Consider the following 19,388-nt stretch of genomic DNA (forward strand, 5'->3'; position numbering starts at 1 on the left):
CCCCAAACCCATCAATTTGACCCCCCTATTGGTGATTGGTGTAGTGCAATGAGTGCTGTCAAATCTCAAATGTCAACACCGTTTCAAAACCCCAATTTCTCTTTTTCATTTTTTTTGTTCTAGTGACAAACTATCAATACCTAGCTCTAGGTAGATGAGGGTAAAAACATATAATTCTGGAGTAAAATTGTTTTATGTTGGCTACGACTTTGGAGCAATGATTTTCCAGAAAAGAAATATAAATAGACAACCAAAAAAGGGATGATCTCCAAAGGAATGCCCAATATTTACAACACATTAGGAGATTTAAGTTATATTTAAGACAAGTTAGCTTGCACTTCGAAGATGCAGGCATCCAAATAGATTTCTACGCTCTATTTAGACCAAAGGAGATAACAAAAACTAAAACAGCATTCATCATGTATGCCCCAACTCGTAGCACAACCCGAGCAGAAGTTAAATCCTCAAGAATATCAACCAGATGCTGTTGACTTGTAGTGAAACTCATCAATGGTGGAGTATATCAAACCCTCCTCTTCAAGGGACCTAATAGATTCCCTGGAAATACAAGACATAAAAAAATACATATATATTATATATAAAGTTACAGATTCAGCCAAAAACAAAGGTTACACGCTGCAGGGAAGAGAGAGAGAGAAAGAGAGGTTACATGATCTTCTCCACAGGAAACTTTAGCTGCCGTGAAAGTTCATCCCTGTGTATCCCCTTTTCCTGTCCACTGCATATAATTGGAAGTAAGGTATCACTGAGAATCAAACCTTTATAGTTAAGCATGAAAGTTTCTAAGTACAAATTCAACACTAGTAAAACAAAAGAAGGTTAAAATCAGTGCTAGAGATAATGCGTTAATTTTGAAGAAAGTAAATACTATTCTTGCAAAGAGAAACCAGCTTTATAATGCAAAGCTGTAGAAGAAACCGCATTGTATACAGATATCTTATATTCACAAACTCTCTTTGCCCAGGGAGGGATATACTGGCACTAAAGCCATGTTATCTAAAATGAGGTAACACTAATGGAAAAAAAATAAGCTACAAATTTGATGACTCACATGCTTGAAGGCTGCTGCAGATAATCAAGGACCAATTGATCACAGCTCTTGAGTCCATCAATGCTAAATTGCCCAGATAACTATAGAAAAGAGAATTCAAATGTTACGCCAAACATACAAATGAATAAGGATTTAAAGAATAAACTTAAAAAAAAAAAAATCCAAGTCATAGCATACCTGACTAGATGGTGCTGTCTGACTTCCATTCGACCCATTCCGCATAGGAGTGCTCAGAGATGTATCCACCAACTGAGGCTGGGTTGGGGTAAGTCCTTCCCCCTTCAATTAAAACAGAATATACACACATAATCAATACAGAAACACACACACACACACACATATATATCATGCATCTATATTTAGAAAATAAATGAACATCTACACTATTACATTAAGCACGCATTCATTACTTGTGTCCATTGTCCACCCAATTGAAGCCACTTCACATTATCATTTTTAAATACCGAAACTGCAAGTGAAATAGTTCTGTTCGAATTTTGAGGGTACAAACTAAAAATTCTAATTGCTTTGAAATTATATTAGTTTAAGACATCCACAGCCACACATTCTATCAATTTCTGGAGATAGGGGGAAGTAGCTTTTCCCATCACCTTTCGTGAATAGTGAAACAACTGTATTGCTAATAGAAAATAATGTGTAAGAGAGCAGGTTCACGCATGCAGACACCTCTGGTATCAATTTGAGCACAACTAGTAGTACCTGTGATTTGGTTTGCAAGTGATTATGTATGCAATCAATGAAGTGGAAGGTAACCTCATCAAAGTTTGTAACAGGCCTGAGAGACAAGAAAATTTGAGCACATCAAACAAGTAACCTCTCCACTATAAAAGAAAATTGCAAAAATAAAGACAGCTATATTACATTGAAGCCAATCAATTTTCATAATCCATCTGAACTACTCTATCAAATGGTGTTTCATATGTTTTTATTCTAAAGTTTAGCTTACCTCCAATACTTTTTAAACTAAAATCTTTATTTATTTTAATGAGAAACTACCATATCACCTACTAATTAAATAAAATGTGGAGATTAAAGCCTACTACCACTTACCATTGTTATTTAAATCAAAAGGAAATATCCAGCTTTAAAAAGTAATGAAAGTAAGTCAAACCCTTTATTCTATCCCCCCTTACACATTTTAGTATTTTACTTCCTTATCTTTCCCGTTTTAAGAATCATGAGTTGAAAATTTGAGCCCGTGAAAACAATCTAATCATATATTCCCGAAAAAAAAAAAAATATATATATATATATTATTGTGATTCAAAGCAATCGTCCAATTTAAACCAAAACAGGCATATAGACAACTCTAATTTCTGTGTTTCATCCATCTCTGCCTCTTTAGTCCCCCATTGTCTTAAGGGGAAAAAAAAAAAAATTCTAAGAATTCTAAAATGTGAGATTAGGAAGAATAGTCAATTGTAGCATGAACAAACACAAAAATGAATATGGTGAATGGACCCTTCTAACGCCCAAATCAAAACTTCTTATCCATTTGCAAGAGCTAGATATTTGAGACACATCTGAACTTAGTACGTGTTTATCAAAATTTATAAAATGTAATGCGATTTGAACGGTTATGAGTCTTATGACTTAATCACCCTCTTATAATTATTCGATCATGAAGTGACTAGTCATGACTCATGAACCAACTATGAAGAAACCTGTAAGAATATAGCTCCAACAACTACCAGAAGTAACACTAACAATATCTAAGAGATCCGCCCGCCTCAGTAGTTCCAACTGCATGACTTTACCTCCAGATATATTCAACTCAATAAAACCCTAACACATCTACAAAAGAATGAATGCTCTCAGATTAATAGTTTGCCATTTGTTGAGGGCTCATTTTTGGGATACACCACAAGCCTTAAAATTCCTTGTAAGTACATCCATGCTAACTGCTCAATGGGCCATTAAAATGCTTATTCAACCAAAAATAGATGAAGCCCAAAAATACAGCCCAATCCCATTTAATTTAGGTTAGCTGGGCAATAATGATTTAGGTTGTGTTTAGCATTGGCTGAAAAAGACAGCTTTTTTTACTATTTGGCTTATTTTTCCTACTATTCATGGGTCAAATTGCACTTTTTGGTATTATTCATAGGTCTCATTGTACTATTTCAGTTAGCTTTTATCTTTTATCTATAGTATTTTCAGCAAAAAACTTTCAGTTTCAATTAAATAAGATGTTCCCAAACAGACTCTTAGGGTCCATTTGGTTCGAGAGGTAGAAAAGTGAGATGATAGAAAATAAAAAAAATGATAAAAAAGTGAGAAAATAGAAAAGATTTAGTTTTCTCTCATGTGTTTGGTTGAAAGGATGAAAAAGTGGAGAGATGGAAAACTATAAAAAATGAAATTAGAATAAATTTACAATTATGTCTCTATTAAATAATAAAAAAAGGTAATACAATTTTTTATACACGTTTATTTATTTAAAAAATTATGTATGGACATTTCATTTTTTTTATTATTATTATTTCAAAGGCACAGGCCAGATCCAAAAACTGGTGGAAAAAAAATGAAGAAAGAAAGAAAGGAACTATAGAAGAAAGTGATAAAAACAAAAGAAAGAAAAAGAAAAAATGAGATGAAAAAAAAAGCCCAAAATAATGTGAACATGTGCAGATTAGTAACAAAGAAAAAAAAAAAAAAAAAGAAGAAGAAGAAGAAGAAGAGAAGAACTATGGAAGAAAGTAATAAAAACAAAAGGAAGAAAAAGAAAAAAAAGTGAGATGAACAAAAAATCCAAAACAACATGAATGTGCATAGATTAGTAACAGAGAAGAAAGAAAAAATGTTAGCAAAGAAGAATGTATAGGGGCTTTTGGGCAGCTCATTTTAATGAGCTTCTCCACCTAGTTTTCTCTCCATTTTGGAGAGAAAACTTTTTGGTGGGCTTGGGAAGAAAACACCTGGACCCTACCACATTTTTTTTCCACTCCCCCTCCCAAACAAACACCCATAAAATTTCTCTCTCCACTTTTCTCTACTAAATTTTTCTTCCTCCCTAAAATCTCTCCAGACAAACACACCCTTAGTTGGTAAAGGGTGGCAATCATTTAAGGTTGGGACAAGTTTTCAAGGAAGTGAGACAACGCAAAGAGACAATTGTACACATGCAAACCCAATTGATGACTCAAAATCTCTCCACTCAACTTGACATGCACTCAAATGTACACGACCACAAATAGATGAAGACCAAACATATGGCCAAGCTCATTTAATTTGGTCCCCTCACAATAACTTCTGTCCAACCATTTTTTGTCCAACAATAAACCACCCATTAACCATTAGAACTCAAGTTATTCTATCTCCCAAGGTAATTTTGATACTTAACAAGCCATCATCCTTACTCCCTCCTTAACATGCAGGACAAATTCATGAGAGCAATTTGAACTCTAATACTACTACTAAACTGTCTACTTAAACCCATATTAAAAAAATATAAAGAGAGAGAAGAAGTTAACACATGAATGAACACACTTGAGCATAGATAAGAACCATTTTCATCTCTGTTTTATTCATACAGGTTCTTGTAAAAGTATCCACACACTTCACATATATGCTAGAAAGCACGGGGACGCAGCTGGGAGGGTGCCGCACCCGAGTCCCCGAGTCCGACGCGGCCTGACGCGGGACGCGGCGACTAGCGGTTGTCTGATTTTTTTTTTTTTTTTTCTCGGATTTGCGCCAACGAGGTTCGATTCGCCAGAATCGGCTTCGATTTGGCCAGAATCGGTCAATATCGGCCGTATCGGCCGGCGACCGATACGGCCGAAATATGCCGAAAACGGCCAAACAGGCCGATATCGGCCTTAAAACTCGCTGGAACAGCCGAAATTCTGACCTCAGAGGCATAGTAATGTGTTTCTTGTCTTCTTCTTTCTTTGTTTTGTGAATCAAGGCATAACAATGTGTTTTTTATGAATATTTTAATAGTAAAAATATATAGAAAATATAAATAAAAATATTTTTAATAATTTTTTAATCGCCGAGTCCCGCCGCACTCGCACCCTACTTTTTTAAAAATTGCCGAGTCCCGCACCCGCACCCGCACCCGCACCCGAGTCCCAAAACGCACCCGTGCTTCATAGCATATATGCACATATATGGCTCAATGGCTATCTCCCTGCGTCTACAATTTTGGGTTGCCATGTCCATATGTCCAAAACATTTGGTTCTGTATCTTCAGTTGCCGGATATGGCTTGGCTTTTCTACCCTAAAACAAATCAGTGCATGGCAGCAACCCTGCCTAAAGCAAATCACATGGTTGGTGACCAAAATTGTGACAGGTGAGACCTCTCTATTAGCAATATGAAGTCAGCATTTTCCACTCCAAAGAAAACATTGATGTTCTCTGTGTAGCAGTAACAAATTAGCAATATATCATATTCCCTAAAACGTTTAGCCTTTGTGCTTGCATCATTGCTAGGCCATCATCCACAACAAACTAAGGATGAGAATGGATATTGCAATTTCAAGTCTATAGAACAGTTCTTGCACAGAATTATAATAGATAGAGCAAGAACATCTTTTCTTTTTTTGGGGTTCCCCTTCAAACATACAAAGTTGTAGGTAATGCCTACATAGCTACTGACTAAATGGATCAACCAACTGAAACCGGTATAACTTGTCAAAGATGTAGATTATGCAGCAAAGTTCCAAAAAGAGAATAAGAACAAGATACAATAAATTTGGGGAAAAAATGTCCCTTCAAGCATGACCTAATTTAACACAGACAGGAAAATTTATAACCATACCTGACAGAGAAGGCAACTAATTGCTTAGCGCCTTGAAAGCTTTTCAAGTGCCCATTAACACGAACATACATTCCGTCTCTGTTCCACCATACATCATAGAAAATCATCAAAAATTCTAGGCAGTATGGTACCTTATTTTAACAACCATAATCAAACTGAAAACTAATTAATAAAAATAAGAACTTACAGTATTTCCTCCATTTCAATTGAGTCAAAATTCTCGTTCATCCTATTAAAGAATTAAACATAGATTAAGACATGTTTTCTACAAGGTAGAGTGAGTTTAGAATTAAGAATAGTACCAACTAAGTTACTAAGAAAGAAAAGATATAATAATATGAGCAATTCTTGGTTTCCATTTCAAAGTTCTCCAGTGTCTAGAGGCAAAAATTACTTCAGCGTAATGTCTAAGAAGCCAAGAAAATAAACATTAAAGGTTACAACTAATTAACAAAATAACATTTCATGTATTCACATTCAAAATGCATGGATTACCATCTTCTGCATTTCATTCGTCCCGTTCCATCATCTAGAATGAAAGCAACATCAGTATTCCTTCCAACTTTCTCAAACACCATCCCAACCACAGTAACCTGAACCAACAAGATATTAAGAAATACCCATCAAAAAAGAAAACATGTACAACAAGGGCTCAAATTGAATTGGAACTCTGTCCATCATAATTATTGTGAAGAAACATTAATAATATTTAGCCTTCAGCAATTAATTTGTAAAAGAGCAGAAGCATTGACAAGAAAGATATGTAAAGATTAAAATCAAACTGGCTTGCAAAAGTTCCTCAAAGGTTTTATATGCTTGCTATTAACTACCACTTGTCCTAAAAGATTAACCTCTTAGAAAATGCCGAATTTAATCATTTAACTAATCCTCCACACATTTCAAGAGCTTTGTATCTCAATGGCATAGTTTGGTCTCCTTTGTGAATTATCAAAAAACACTCCCACTCACATGTGGGCCCAAACTGCCTATAATAATTTGGGCTCAACATATGGGGTTTTTAACATTTATAATTGAGAGTTAGATTATTAGAGTAGAGACAAGGTTAGAACTCGTGACAACTTCCGCTGATACCATGATAAATAACTAATTGTTCGAAAAAAAAGACTAAACTATTAGGATCTTATGAATTTGATAAAAAGCCTTAACCCACTAATTAGCTAGGTGCCCCCACAACAAATGAAAGCAATGAAAAATCATGGGTTGAAATTAGAAAGTGATAAAAGAGCAAGAGATGAATAGTACATTGGCGACATCCACACCGTTGATCACAAAATTTGATTTTTCATCACCAGACTGAGAAGCTTCGCTTATTTGCTTCACAGTTACTGGAACCAAACCCTGAGTTTCGCGACTCTGCAACCAGAAAACAAACCCCCAAAGAATATTAAAAGAAAAAAGGGTTGAGATGGAGCAAAACATAAACCCCTGTTTGGCTGCCAAGAAAACAAAACATGTTGTGGAATTTGAGTTATTATTATTCTTCGGTCTGTTTCAATTTGGTAATAAATAATCAAAGAGTAAAATAGATCGTTTCATTTTCTTCCATTTTCTATTCTATTATACGATTTTCCTACATTTTCTGGGGAGCCAAACGGAAAATTAAGAAAGAGTGCTTACTTTTGCCGGAGAGGGAGTGGAATCGGTGGGCTGAGTTTGCTGAGTAAACGAGAACCCACCGCCGGCGAAGGCGGAGGTTGCATCAAACTGGCTGCTTGAGAACATTTTTCAAAACCCTAGAAAGAGAGAGACACAGAAGCAAAGCAAAAATGTGAAAAGTTCAAACGAATTTGTGGGAGTTTTAATACCCGAGGGTTTTGCCCGCCAATATTATTTCTTTTTCCCGCCAAGTTTTATATTTTGGAAAAATGAAAATTACAACTCATCAAATTTTGTCACTTGTGATTTTGGTAACTTTACCGGGGTAAGTGATTGTAAAGTGTGTAATGGAAAGGGCTGGAGTTTAAGTGTTCAACAATGAGATTTACACATATATACATTTAAATTAAGTTAAAGATAAAATTTTTATTTTGTATAAAAAATAAATAAATTGTGATTTTGGTTCTATTTTTAGTTTTTTTGCTATCATTTTAATCCAATAATTTCGCATTTATTGTCACCATTTGTCCTACAATCTATGAAAAACCTATTAAAATTTCCTTTTAAAAAAAAAATTCAAGTTACACATTAAAATTTTTTTTTTTCATTTTAATCCTATAAATATATATATATATATTTGGTAACTGTTAGTCCTTCTTAAGGATAACTTTTTTAATGGAATGGATTTGGGTTATTTAAGAACGTGGTTGTTTGAAAATATAATATAGGTTGTTTCTTTGAGTAATGCTATAACCATAATTTTTATTATAATTTTTGTCACAACTTGTTCACGTGGCAAGTCGTAAGTGGTGGAATAAAAATTTTGGGTCTACAACTCCACCACTCACGACTTGCCACGTGAACAAGTTGTGTCAAAAATTATGACAAAAGTTGTGGTTTTAACATTACTATGTTTCTTTTGTACTATGTACTCATTATTTTATTTTTTTTGTTGAGAATCTTGAGATAGAACGTGTAATAAGAGCATTAGCATTGGGGGGAGTAAAAACCCCCCAGTTGCTATTTTACCCACCAACAAGCCAACAGTCAGCTCCATCCATGTAACACCCTAACCTAATTGTATAACTAATTTTGTGGATTTACATGCTTGTTATTATTTTAATTACTTTAAGTGCATAAAGCTATAATATTGTGATATTATAAAGCATATATTCTCTTTTAATGGTATGGAAAGAAATTTTTAAAGGTAAGGGTGTATATGTAAAGTTATATTATTGTTTGAGCCTTTCTAGAATATAAGTTTATAGGGGGGGGGGGGGTTGACTCACCAATCCTTTTCCCTTAGAGCATCCGTAGCAGATGTTCTATAAAAAATGTCATTTTGACACATCAAAATCCTACTTTATTATTTTACCACATCATTTTATAATATACCATTTATCAGATGTTCTATTCTTCAATTCTATAATTAAATAATATTTACAACACATTAAAATAATATATTAACTCTTCCCACCATCATATCATCAAACACAACAACAACAACGGCAATAACGCACAACCACTATTGCTGCAACAAGACCACCAACAACCATTGCCACAACAACACTGACGGCCACCACTGGCACAAACCCACATCCACCAACGCCAACTAAAAAAAAACAAAAAAAAAAAAATACAAACACCCACCACATTCCACAAACCTTACAAACCACAAAATCAACAACATCAAAATCCTACTTTATTATTTTACCACATCATTTTATAATGTACCATTTATCAGATGTTCTATTATTCAATTCAACACATTAAAATAATATTTACAACACATTAAAATAATATATTAACTCTTCCCACCATCATCATCATCAAACACAACAACAACAGCGGCAACAATGCACAACAACTATTGCTGCAACAACGGCCACCAACAACCACTGCCACAACAATACTGACGGTCACCATTGGCACAAACCCACATCCACCAACGCCAACTAAAAAAAAAAAAATCCACAACAACCCACTACATTCACAAACCTCAAAACCCATCCAAATCAAACAAACCCACAACCACCACTACCGCAACAACACTAACAGCCACCACTGGCACAAACCCACATCCACCAACACCACCTTAAAAAATAAAAAATCAAAAGCCCAAACTTACATGCGATCTCCACTAGTCAACCTCATTGATGAGGCCAAACTCCACGGTAACGACCGATTTAAATGGCAACGATTCATGTGGAGAGAGAGAGAGAGAAAGAGAGAGAGAGAGAGAGAGAGAGAGACTGAGGCACAGAGAAAGTGATAGGAAAAAGAAAAAAGGAAAGAAAAAAAAAAAGAGAAAAAAGAAAAAGAAAAAAATAGAAGTGAAGCTTCTGGAGAAAGAAAAAGAAAAGAGGAAGAAGAAAAGAGGGAAAGAGAGTGACGGAGATAGAGTGAAGGAGAAAGAAAAAAGAAAAAGAATGAGAGAGAAGAGAGAAAGTCAAAAAGGATGAGAGAGAAACGAATAAATTTTTTTTTTTTTTAGCATTATCGTCCATATCGTTCAAAAGATGAAATGGTACTGTTCATATGTGGCAAAAATTATGAGATTTGGAACATATGATAAAGGAGGTTTTTTATGTTTGGTGTGCCAAATATTTGGCATTTGGCACATCTACTGCGGATGCTCTCAGCATTACACGTGCCCCACAAAGTCTTCCTCTCTTATCTTCTTTGCTACACCAGAAACACTCTTTGTTCATCTTTCCTTGCTTCTTTCTTTTCTTCTTTCTTTGCTCTTGGATCAACTGCACAATCTCACAACAACCCTCCTTTTCTTGCATCGAAAATCATAGATATCTCTCTTTAAGAGAAAATTAAGAGCCTAACACTAAAGTTTCAACTTCAAAGGTTATGGGTGACGAGAACGAGAATATGGACACTTGAGCTCCTCTTGTACAAATCTCCCACGTCTTTTGTTTTCAGGTAAGGGATATGTGACATGTGCGCTTGATAAGTATAAAATTTTTTTAGAAAACTATTATGCATTAAAACCTTTTAATTTGAGATATTACATATAAACATGATTTAAGTAAAATATATGTTCGTGAGTTATTCAATCTTATATACATGATAATTTTAGCATATTGATGCTAGTATTTTTATCACGAACATAATATTTAAGAATGAAGTGGATATGCTACTATTGTGAAACATTTATGTAAAAGCAAAGTTATCAAAAAAATATAGTTTTCAGTCATTCCATTGTTATGATTTGAACTCAACCAGTAGGGTTTATAGTACTTGTATTTCCATGGAGATTCTGATTGGCCATTAAAAGTGAGACTGGCTTTGCTGTACCCGCTCTTATTGGTAACGGCCAACTTGTGGAGGATGCCAACCTACTCCCATGGTTGAAGATATGTTTTATGATATGATCTCGGGTTTACCTAGCATTGTGGGGAATGCTGGATGCCTAGTACATTGTGCTGGAAGCCTTCCAAAGTTGTGACAAACTTACAGTTGGACTAACTAATATGTATTATAAATGAGCTATTATGCTATTTGAAAATTATAAGATAAGTATGACGATAAGAAAGGTATGTTGAATGTGTTATAAGTCTAATGAGAAATTTATGATAAAGNTAGCTAGCATATCCATAAAAATATTTAATTCACATGCATTCTTATTAAAGACCCATGGAGCTTAAAACCTTATTGGGTTTCCCAGCTACCCTATTATATTTCAATGCACAAGTTCTTCTTGGAAGCAGCGAGAGTATTAGAGGTGGCAAAGATTTTGTGATTCTCGTTTGTTAAAATGTATAGTTTTTGCTGTATAGTAGTTTAGCTCTTTTGTTGTATAGAAGGAATCAAGATTACTTGATCCTTGAGCACAGATGTAATTCAAAACCTTAATTTGTTTTGAACCCTAGTATATGCTTGGGTTAGGTTATAATAAGAGTTTTGCTAAAACGTTTAGCTATGTAATATTTACACGAATTGACGTTTCAGCTAAGTGGTAATCTTTCCAAGTTCAAATGAAATAAAGTTTCAGGGTTTTCATCATTTTTGTATATTGTGGCTTTTATACAATAAAATAAGCAGAAATTTAAGAAACAATTCTTGATAAGCACCTTCAGTTTAGGTTGGTTCGTGTTAGTATTGAGGTAAACTTGATATTAACATGCCGGTCATACTCTAAATTCTAAAGTACAGGTTTGGGTCGTGACAATCCGGGTATGTATTTCTAAAAAAATTTACAACCTGTGAACATGAATTCTTAAAAATAGAACCCATGTAGCTTTGGATGTAAAACAATAAATATTATTTTATTCTCACACCCTTTCTCTAACTAAATAAAAAATAATTTATTCTCTCCTCCTTTCTTTCCTCTCTCTCTCTCTCTTCAACCACCGTTTCTCCCTTTCTCCTTCTCTCAAACCAGACCTTGATCTCTCTTTCTCCCTCTCTCAGACCTTGTTCTCTTTCAAACAAGTGTAGATCGCGGTGGCTAACATAATTTGAGTGGTTAGATGGCGAGGGTTGGGTCCGTGGATCGACGGTGGTTAGATCGATAGTGGCTAGGGCTTTGGTTTCTCTCGGCTGGAAGCGGTTTGGGTAAGGCTTGTGTTTTCTCTCGGTTTGGATAAGGCTTGAATCAGTGGCGGAGGTGGAATCGATGGTCGTGGTGGTATGGAGTCGTGGTTTATGGGTTGTGGGTTTTGGTGGTTCATATAGTGGTGGGTTTTGGTGTATGGTGTAGTGGATTGTGGTGGCGAGATGGTTTGATGTGGTGGAGAGCTGCGGTGGTGGTACCATAGTGAGTTGCCTTTTTTTTTTTTTTTTAAATCTGATTTCTGGTATGGGTATTATGTGATGATGGTGTTTGATGCTAGTTGTGATTGTTTTTGTGGTTGTGGTAGTGGTGATTAATTTCTGGTAGGGTGGTGGTGCAGCAGCTATTGGTATGGATATTATGTATATGGTTGATATATGGGTATTATGTGGAGGTGGCTAGTTTTGATCGTAGGTGTGTGGTGCTTGGTTATTTTTGTGGTTGGGTGTGGTGATTGGTTTTATTTGTGGTTGTGGGTGAAGAGAAAAAGAGATTGAGAAGAAAGAGAGAGAGGTAATTTATATTATTTTATTAGGTAGTTTATATTAATTTATTGGATGTATATAAAAATAGAAATTGGAATGTTGGGTGAGTTGTAAAATGAGATGGAAAATAGATAAAGTAGGTTTTTAGGGTGTAAAATATAACTTTTTTTGCATCCCAAATGCTAATGCTCTAAATGTTAATGGACATTTGCTCATGTATTATGATAAAACTTGTAATTCTGGTACTCACTATCTTTTCTTCCAAAAAAAAAAAAACACTTGTAATTTTGGTACACTACCAAAAAAGTTAAGAAGTATAATTTTTCTTCTCCGAGTTTTTTTTTTTCATTCAAGAAAAAGAGCATAGAGATGGCCCAAACTAGCCTAGCAAATAGCAGATACTTTAAAAATAAAAAACGAGCTCCCCAACTAACAATTCGCTGGGCTAGAATAAACCAACTGTAGATACCGTATTTTGTTCGCCCTTAATTTTTGTGCCAAACTCCTAAAAATCCAAAAATATTAATTTTTCACCATGGGACCATGGAAACATCTAGATTGATGTTTCACATCGGAGCTCTCAAAGTACATTTTTAGGTCAAAATGACCAAAATGCCTCTGGTCAACCCAAGGTTGACCAAAAGTCAAAGTTGGTTAAAATCACTCTCAAACCATTTTTTCATGTTTTTACATCAAACCCGAGCTATTCAGAGAATTTTGTCACATTTGACAAAGTTTGACCCGAAGTTGACTCCCAAGGACCCCAAAAACCCTAATTTTGATTTGATCATCAGAATAGGTTAAAACCAGTACCATTGAGAGGATTATTGAATTTCCTTTCCAACAACTATTCATGAGTTGAAATTGGAGTTAAAATGGTTGAGATATCTTGAAAACCGTGCTGGGCGCGTTAGCTCACTTCCCAAGGACATAACTTTTGATCCGACTATTAGAATTTCATTTTTTTTCCCTTCAGTGTTTTGGAAACTAGACATCCATACCTTTCTAGGGACACCAAGATCAGCTCAATCAGAGTTTGGGAAGGCATTCAAATATGCGTTCGAAGTTGAATCGAGGAAAATGACAAAATTACTGACGTTAGCAACCAGCCCGGCACACCCCAAGCCCTCATTTGGGAGGAGGGAATGGAATGTAATAGAAATGAATGAAAAAATAATTTTAGAATATCCTTCCCTTTCCTTGTTTGGGACTTTTAATGGACGAAATGGGAATGAAATCAGTTGGAGGGCACACTCATTCCTTTCTATTCCCTTAAAACCTCAAATTTTCATTCCCTCCAAAATTGAGAGGAATTGAATTAGATTTAATAAATTTTTTACTAAAACTCTCAAAATACCCCTACGTATTCAACTCTTTATTTTAAAATAGGGGTCTAATAGTAATATTAGCATAAAATGATTCCATTCCTTTCCGTCTATGTTACTCCCAAACAAGGCTATTTACAGTCCATTCATTTTCATCTATTTTCATTCTTTTATTTTAAAACATCCAAACATGGTTACTTAATTCCATTATATTCCTTTATTTTCCACTCATTTCCCTTGCTTAAATACATTTGACCTCATTCCATTCCCTTATGATCATTCTATTCAATTCCATTCCCCTATGAACTCCCAAACGAAGCATAAAGGGCCACTGCTAAAGGGTCAGAACCAAAAATAAATAAATAAATAAAATTTGGGCATTTTTTAAGATTTTCTAGGCAGGTTCTCTCTCTCTCAAAAAACACACACAAAAACTTTTGATTTCTTGCTTTTCTCCACCAATCAAGAGGTATTGTTCTTGCTCTCATCTTCCTCTCCTTGGTCTTGGTACCTTGGATTTGAGGTTTAGAGGTGTAGATATAGCTTTTTAGTTACTATCTACACCCATTTAATTTCATAGCTTGTTTATCTTGCTTCTTCTTGCTTTATAACATGTTTTATAGCTTTTTTTAGTATATCTCTTGCTTTATCTTGTTTCTAGATGTTCTATGGTTTTCCCAACATGTCTACATGTTTTCTAACATGTTATATTGCTTTTATGTTGTTGGCCTAGCCTTCTTGGGTTAGGATTTGCCTAAATTTCTTGGGTTAGGATCTACATGTTTGTGTGCTTAAAGCTTTGTTTGGACGTTGTGCCTAGCGCTTTATAGCTTCATATCTCTTGCTTTTGCCTTTTTCTTGTGTTTGGCTTTTGGGTAGGGTGTATAGATCTAGATCTTGTAGTCTAGTCCTACATCCATACACCCAGTTTTCAATAAAAGGTTTGGATTATAATAATCCTTTTATATGTTTAGGGTTAGAAGAAAAGAAAGCCCAAAAACATATTCACGGATCCCAAGAAAATCAGATTGGAATTCTGACTTTTTAATTCTCGACAGATAGCAGGTGTCGAGGGAGCTATCGAGAGGTGTCGAGATTTAAAAATTCTGCACTTCAACTTGCTTTCTCTTGGACAGACTTGATGACTTCAACACTTGACCTTGAAACATTGTTTCTTGAAGTATTAAAAACACCTAGAACTACCCAATTACAAGCAGAGTGCGTTTTGTCAAAGGATTAGCCAATTTACATAACTAAGTGACATATATTCTTAAACAAGTTAAAACATATATGTCCTAACAGAGGGCACACTCATTCCTTTCTATTCCCTTAAAACCTCAAATTTTCATTCCCTCCAAAATTGAGAGGAATTGAATTAGATTTAATAAATTTTTTACTAAAACTCTCAAAATACCCCTATGTATTCAACTCTTTATTTTAAAATAGGGGTCTAATGGTAATATTAGCATAAAATGATTCCATTCCTTTCCGTCTATGTTACTTCCAAACAAGGCTATTTACAGTCCATTTATTTTCATCCATTTCCATTATTTTATTTTAAAACATCCAAACATGGTTACTTAATTCCACTATATTCCTTTATTTTCCACTCATTTTCCTTACTTAAATACATTTGACCTCATTCCATTCCCTTATGATCATTTTATTCCATTTCATTCCCCTATGAACTCCCAAACGAAGCATAAAGGGCCACTGCTAAAGGGTCAGAACCAAAAATAAATAAATAAATAAAATTTGGGCATTTTTTAAGATTTTCTAGGCAGGTTCTCTCTCTCTCAAAAAACACACACAAAAACTTTTGATTTCTTGCTTTTCTCCACCAATCAAGAGGTATTGTTCTTGCTCTCATCTTCCTCTCCTTGGTCTTGGTACCTTGGATTTGAGGTTTAGAGGTGTAGATATAGCTTTTTAGTTACTATCTACACCCATTTAATTTCATAGCTTGTTTATCTTGCTTCTTCTTGCTTTATAACATGTTTTATAGCTTTTTTAAGTATATCTCTTGCTTTATCTTGTTTCTAGATGTTCTATGGTTTTCCCAACATGTCTACTTGTTTTCTAACATGTTATATTGCTTTTATGTTGTTGGCCTAGCCTTCTTGGGTTAGGATTTGCCTAAATTTCTTGGGTTAGGATCTACATGTTTGTGTGCTTAAAGCTTTGTTTGGACGTTGTGCCTAGCGCTTTATAGCTTCATATCTCTTGCTTTTGCCTTTTTCTTGTGTTTGGCTTTTGGGTAGGGTGTATAGATCTAGATCTTGTAGTCTAGTCCTACATCCATACACCCAGTTTTCAATAAAAGGTTTGGATTAGTTTCTTTGTGCATGTCTATCCTTTGTTTGCCCTTGTCCATGCTTTTTGCCTTAGATCCAAGCTTGTTTGCTTAGATCTAGGCTCTTTGCCATGTTCTTGTTTGTTTTCCCTTTGTGGGTTTGTTGCTTGTTGGTCTTTGGGGCCACTTATTTGTTTGGTTGCATATGTCCCCTTTGGTGGCTTGCTTGGATGCAACCATGTGTGAGGACACATATTCGTGATGTTTGGCTTGCTTGTTGCCTACCTTTTTCCTCATTTGTTTAGCCTTGCATGTTAGGGTTTCTCATGTTAACCCCTTTGTGTGCCTTATAACATGTTCACCCTTCCCCTTTGTGTATAACATGCTTTGCTTCCTACGTGATTGCTTTGCTTGCTTTGTGCCATTTCATTTGGTTTTCTATGCTTGTTTGCATCTTTGTTTATATGTTCATGCATGTGTCTTTGTGTGCTTGTTTGTGTCATCAAGCTTAGTTCTCACTTACCTTTTTGTGCGGGTTCACACCCGTCTTTTGTACACGAGATCCTGAGTCCCTTTTAGGAACTTTGTTTGATGGCACATGTGTTTCATCCGAACTCCAATATAATATAATTATAGACCTCAATCCAAACCCAGATTTGTCCTTCTAGGACACCCTTTTTTGCTTGATAACATGCTTGTTTGCCCCTTTGTGTGTGTTCCTTTGCTTGCCCCTTTGTGTGCTACTTTTTTCTTGTTTGTCTTTTCTTTGGCTTGTCTGTTGGTTTTGTGTTTCTTTTATTGTTGCATGTACACACTTGGAGTGATGGCGCAACTTCCAAGACGCAATCTAAAAAGGGCAAAATGCAAGCAAGAAGACACAACACGTAAGCCCAAAAAGGGTGATGGTCAATAGATAGGAGGCTTAGCCTCCTCGAGTGGTTTTCTCTCTCTCCCTTTTAGCCTTTTCTTTAGAACCATGTATTAGGGTTCCCTTCCTGGTATCTAACTTTAGGCAGCATTCTTAGGGTATGACAAAGTCTGATTTACTTTTCCTCTACCTTGTTAAGCCATACCCTTTGGATGTAGGCATGTATCCTTTATCTTTCATGTACCTTGCTTGGGCCGTGTTCCTTAGACATGGCAATACCTGATTTATCTTTCATGTACCTTGCTGGGCCATATCCTTTGGACGTTGGCAATGTCTAGTTTATTTTCCTGCTCGGTATGCTTGCATTGTGCATGATCTATGTGTGTATATATATATATATATATCTGCTTGCTCATGGGTGGTTGTGTGCTTTGTATGATGCGCTCTCATGGTTAGGAGAGTGACGCTCTTATGATTATGGTGCTCTTGACCTTATGGTGTGGGTATGCACTCAAGGAGTTTACTGTTGGTGCATATTCATGCCATATTGTGCACATGATCATCGCAATATGATTGTCTCGATCCATGTCAACTAAGTGACTTAAGTTTCCTCGTGTATGTGACACGCATTAACGTGTTTGTTACTTTGGTGAGCTTAGGCTCACCCTAGTACGCACATGCTAAGGCACGCTGTATACACAGGTACGAAACCCTGTCGGTGCGCCATAGCGTACCAAATGCGAAACTCTGCCAAATTTTCACTATGAAAGTGGAGCACCTTTGTTTGCCATATTCTCATAGAGAAAGCTTGGTGAGAATAGTGTTCTGTGTGCTATGACACACCATAGGCAAAATGCTGCCGAATTTTTGTCGTGAAAATTTGGCAACAATTCCAAAATGCACTAGTGAAGCATTGATCAAGGCCATATCCCTACCGAAATCAAACCTCAAAGTCCAACTTATTTGAAGCCCTGAGAGCTAATGCCAATAGCCTATTTTAATTGCCAATGTCCGAAAATTAAGATTTTATCAAAACAAAGGACTGTCTCTGGGTAGACATTGCAAGGTGCCTAACACCTTCCCTACACATAACTAGACTTCTGAACTAAAGAATCAAGATTTTTTTATCTGTCTGTGTTAGATTAAGGAGAAATGACATTTTCCTTATCCTAGGATTGGTAATAAAATCAATTAGAGTCAGGTGACCAATCACACCTTAGAAAAAACCCAATGATCGGTAGCAATTTCACTTCACCTTTGTTGAATTAATAGGTCTTTAAAAATTTAAAGCCGACCCATCCCATTCCATTTACCACCTGTGTCGCCGCAAGGCATCAACACCAGCCAAACATTGACCGCATGGAGCTAATTAAGTGCAGTGCAATCAAGGTTTTAGGCAAACCACACCTCATGGTGTAGTGATAAATATGACCCAAAATCACATCGAATTGCAGCAAGTACATGGGTTAGGTTAGAGGATTTTTTCAACCCTACCTAATCTTCTTAGGTTGAAAAATTCTCGATCTATCTCATGTGTAAAACCCAACCCAACCCACATGGATTGAGTTGAGTTGAGTTGGGTTTGTGGGCTATGTGTACATATTTTATATCTTGTGGAAAGTTGGAATTTCATCCATTATTTAAACAATTTTTTTAATAAGTTATTATGATTTAGGGCTGGGTTAGATGTGTTAAGAAAACTATCAACTCAAACTCGACCTGACCCAAAACTCAAAATAAAATTTCAATCCAGTCCAACCCACCAACTCACGAAAACTAACCCAAAGCGTCAAGTTGGGTTGAATAACTTGAGTTGGATTGGTGGGTTTGATACCCGCCCCTAAATATTCCTACCCTAAATGACATCATTTTGTTTAAAATTTTTAATTTGAGGGACCAAAATAATAACATATTGAAAGTTTATAGGACTAATTATAAAATTTGAAACCTTTTTTATTTGTGAGTAAAACGAGATATATATCTTGAAACTTGAATTACTAAAATGGTAGTAATTTGAAAATTTAGAGGATTGGTTAAAATGTATTTTAGCCTCTTTTTTTTTTTTTTTTTTAATTTAAAAATTAATTTTTTTTTATTAGTCTTGGTTTTTTTTTCAATGAAAAGAATATAATATATATATATATATCATTCATTTGGATTGGGTTGGGCTAGGTTAGATGTGTTAAGAAAACTATCAACTCAAACTCGACCTAACCCAAAACTCAAAATAAAATTTCAATCCAATCCAACCCACCAACTCACGAAAACTAACTCAAAGCGTCAAGTTGGGTTGAATAACTTGAGTTGGATTGGTGGGTTTGATACCCGCCCCTAAATATTCCTACCCTAAATGACATCATTTTGTTTAAAATT

At 35.4% G+C, this 19,388-nt stretch overlaps 1 protein-coding gene across 1 annotated transcript; it reads right to left on the reverse strand.

Moving 5' to 3' along the window:
* Positions 1–221: 221 nt before the first annotated feature.
* On the reverse strand, positions 222–7,683 carry LOC112017407 (replication protein A 32 kDa subunit A). The gene is made up of 10 exons (XM_024049855.2): positions 7,499–7,683; positions 7,124–7,234; positions 6,356–6,453; positions 6,048–6,089; positions 5,861–5,938; positions 1,793–1,868; positions 1,250–1,351; positions 1,073–1,152; positions 671–739; positions 222–558 (listed from the first exon to the last, which is right to left on the reverse strand). The coding sequence occupies exons 1-10, from the start codon at positions 7,601–7,603 to the stop codon at positions 474–476; spliced, it is 846 nt and encodes a 281-aa protein (XP_023905623.2). The 5' UTR covers positions 7,604–7,683; the 3' UTR covers positions 222–473.
* Positions 7,684–19,388: the final 11,705 nt, after the last annotated feature.

This window comes from Quercus suber, unplaced genomic scaffold (assembly GCF_002906115.3).
Source record: "Quercus suber isolate HL8 unplaced genomic scaffold, Cork oak 2.0 scaffold_232, whole genome shotgun sequence".
Classification (NCBI taxonomy): domain Eukaryota; kingdom Viridiplantae; phylum Streptophyta; class Magnoliopsida; order Fagales; family Fagaceae; genus Quercus; species Quercus suber.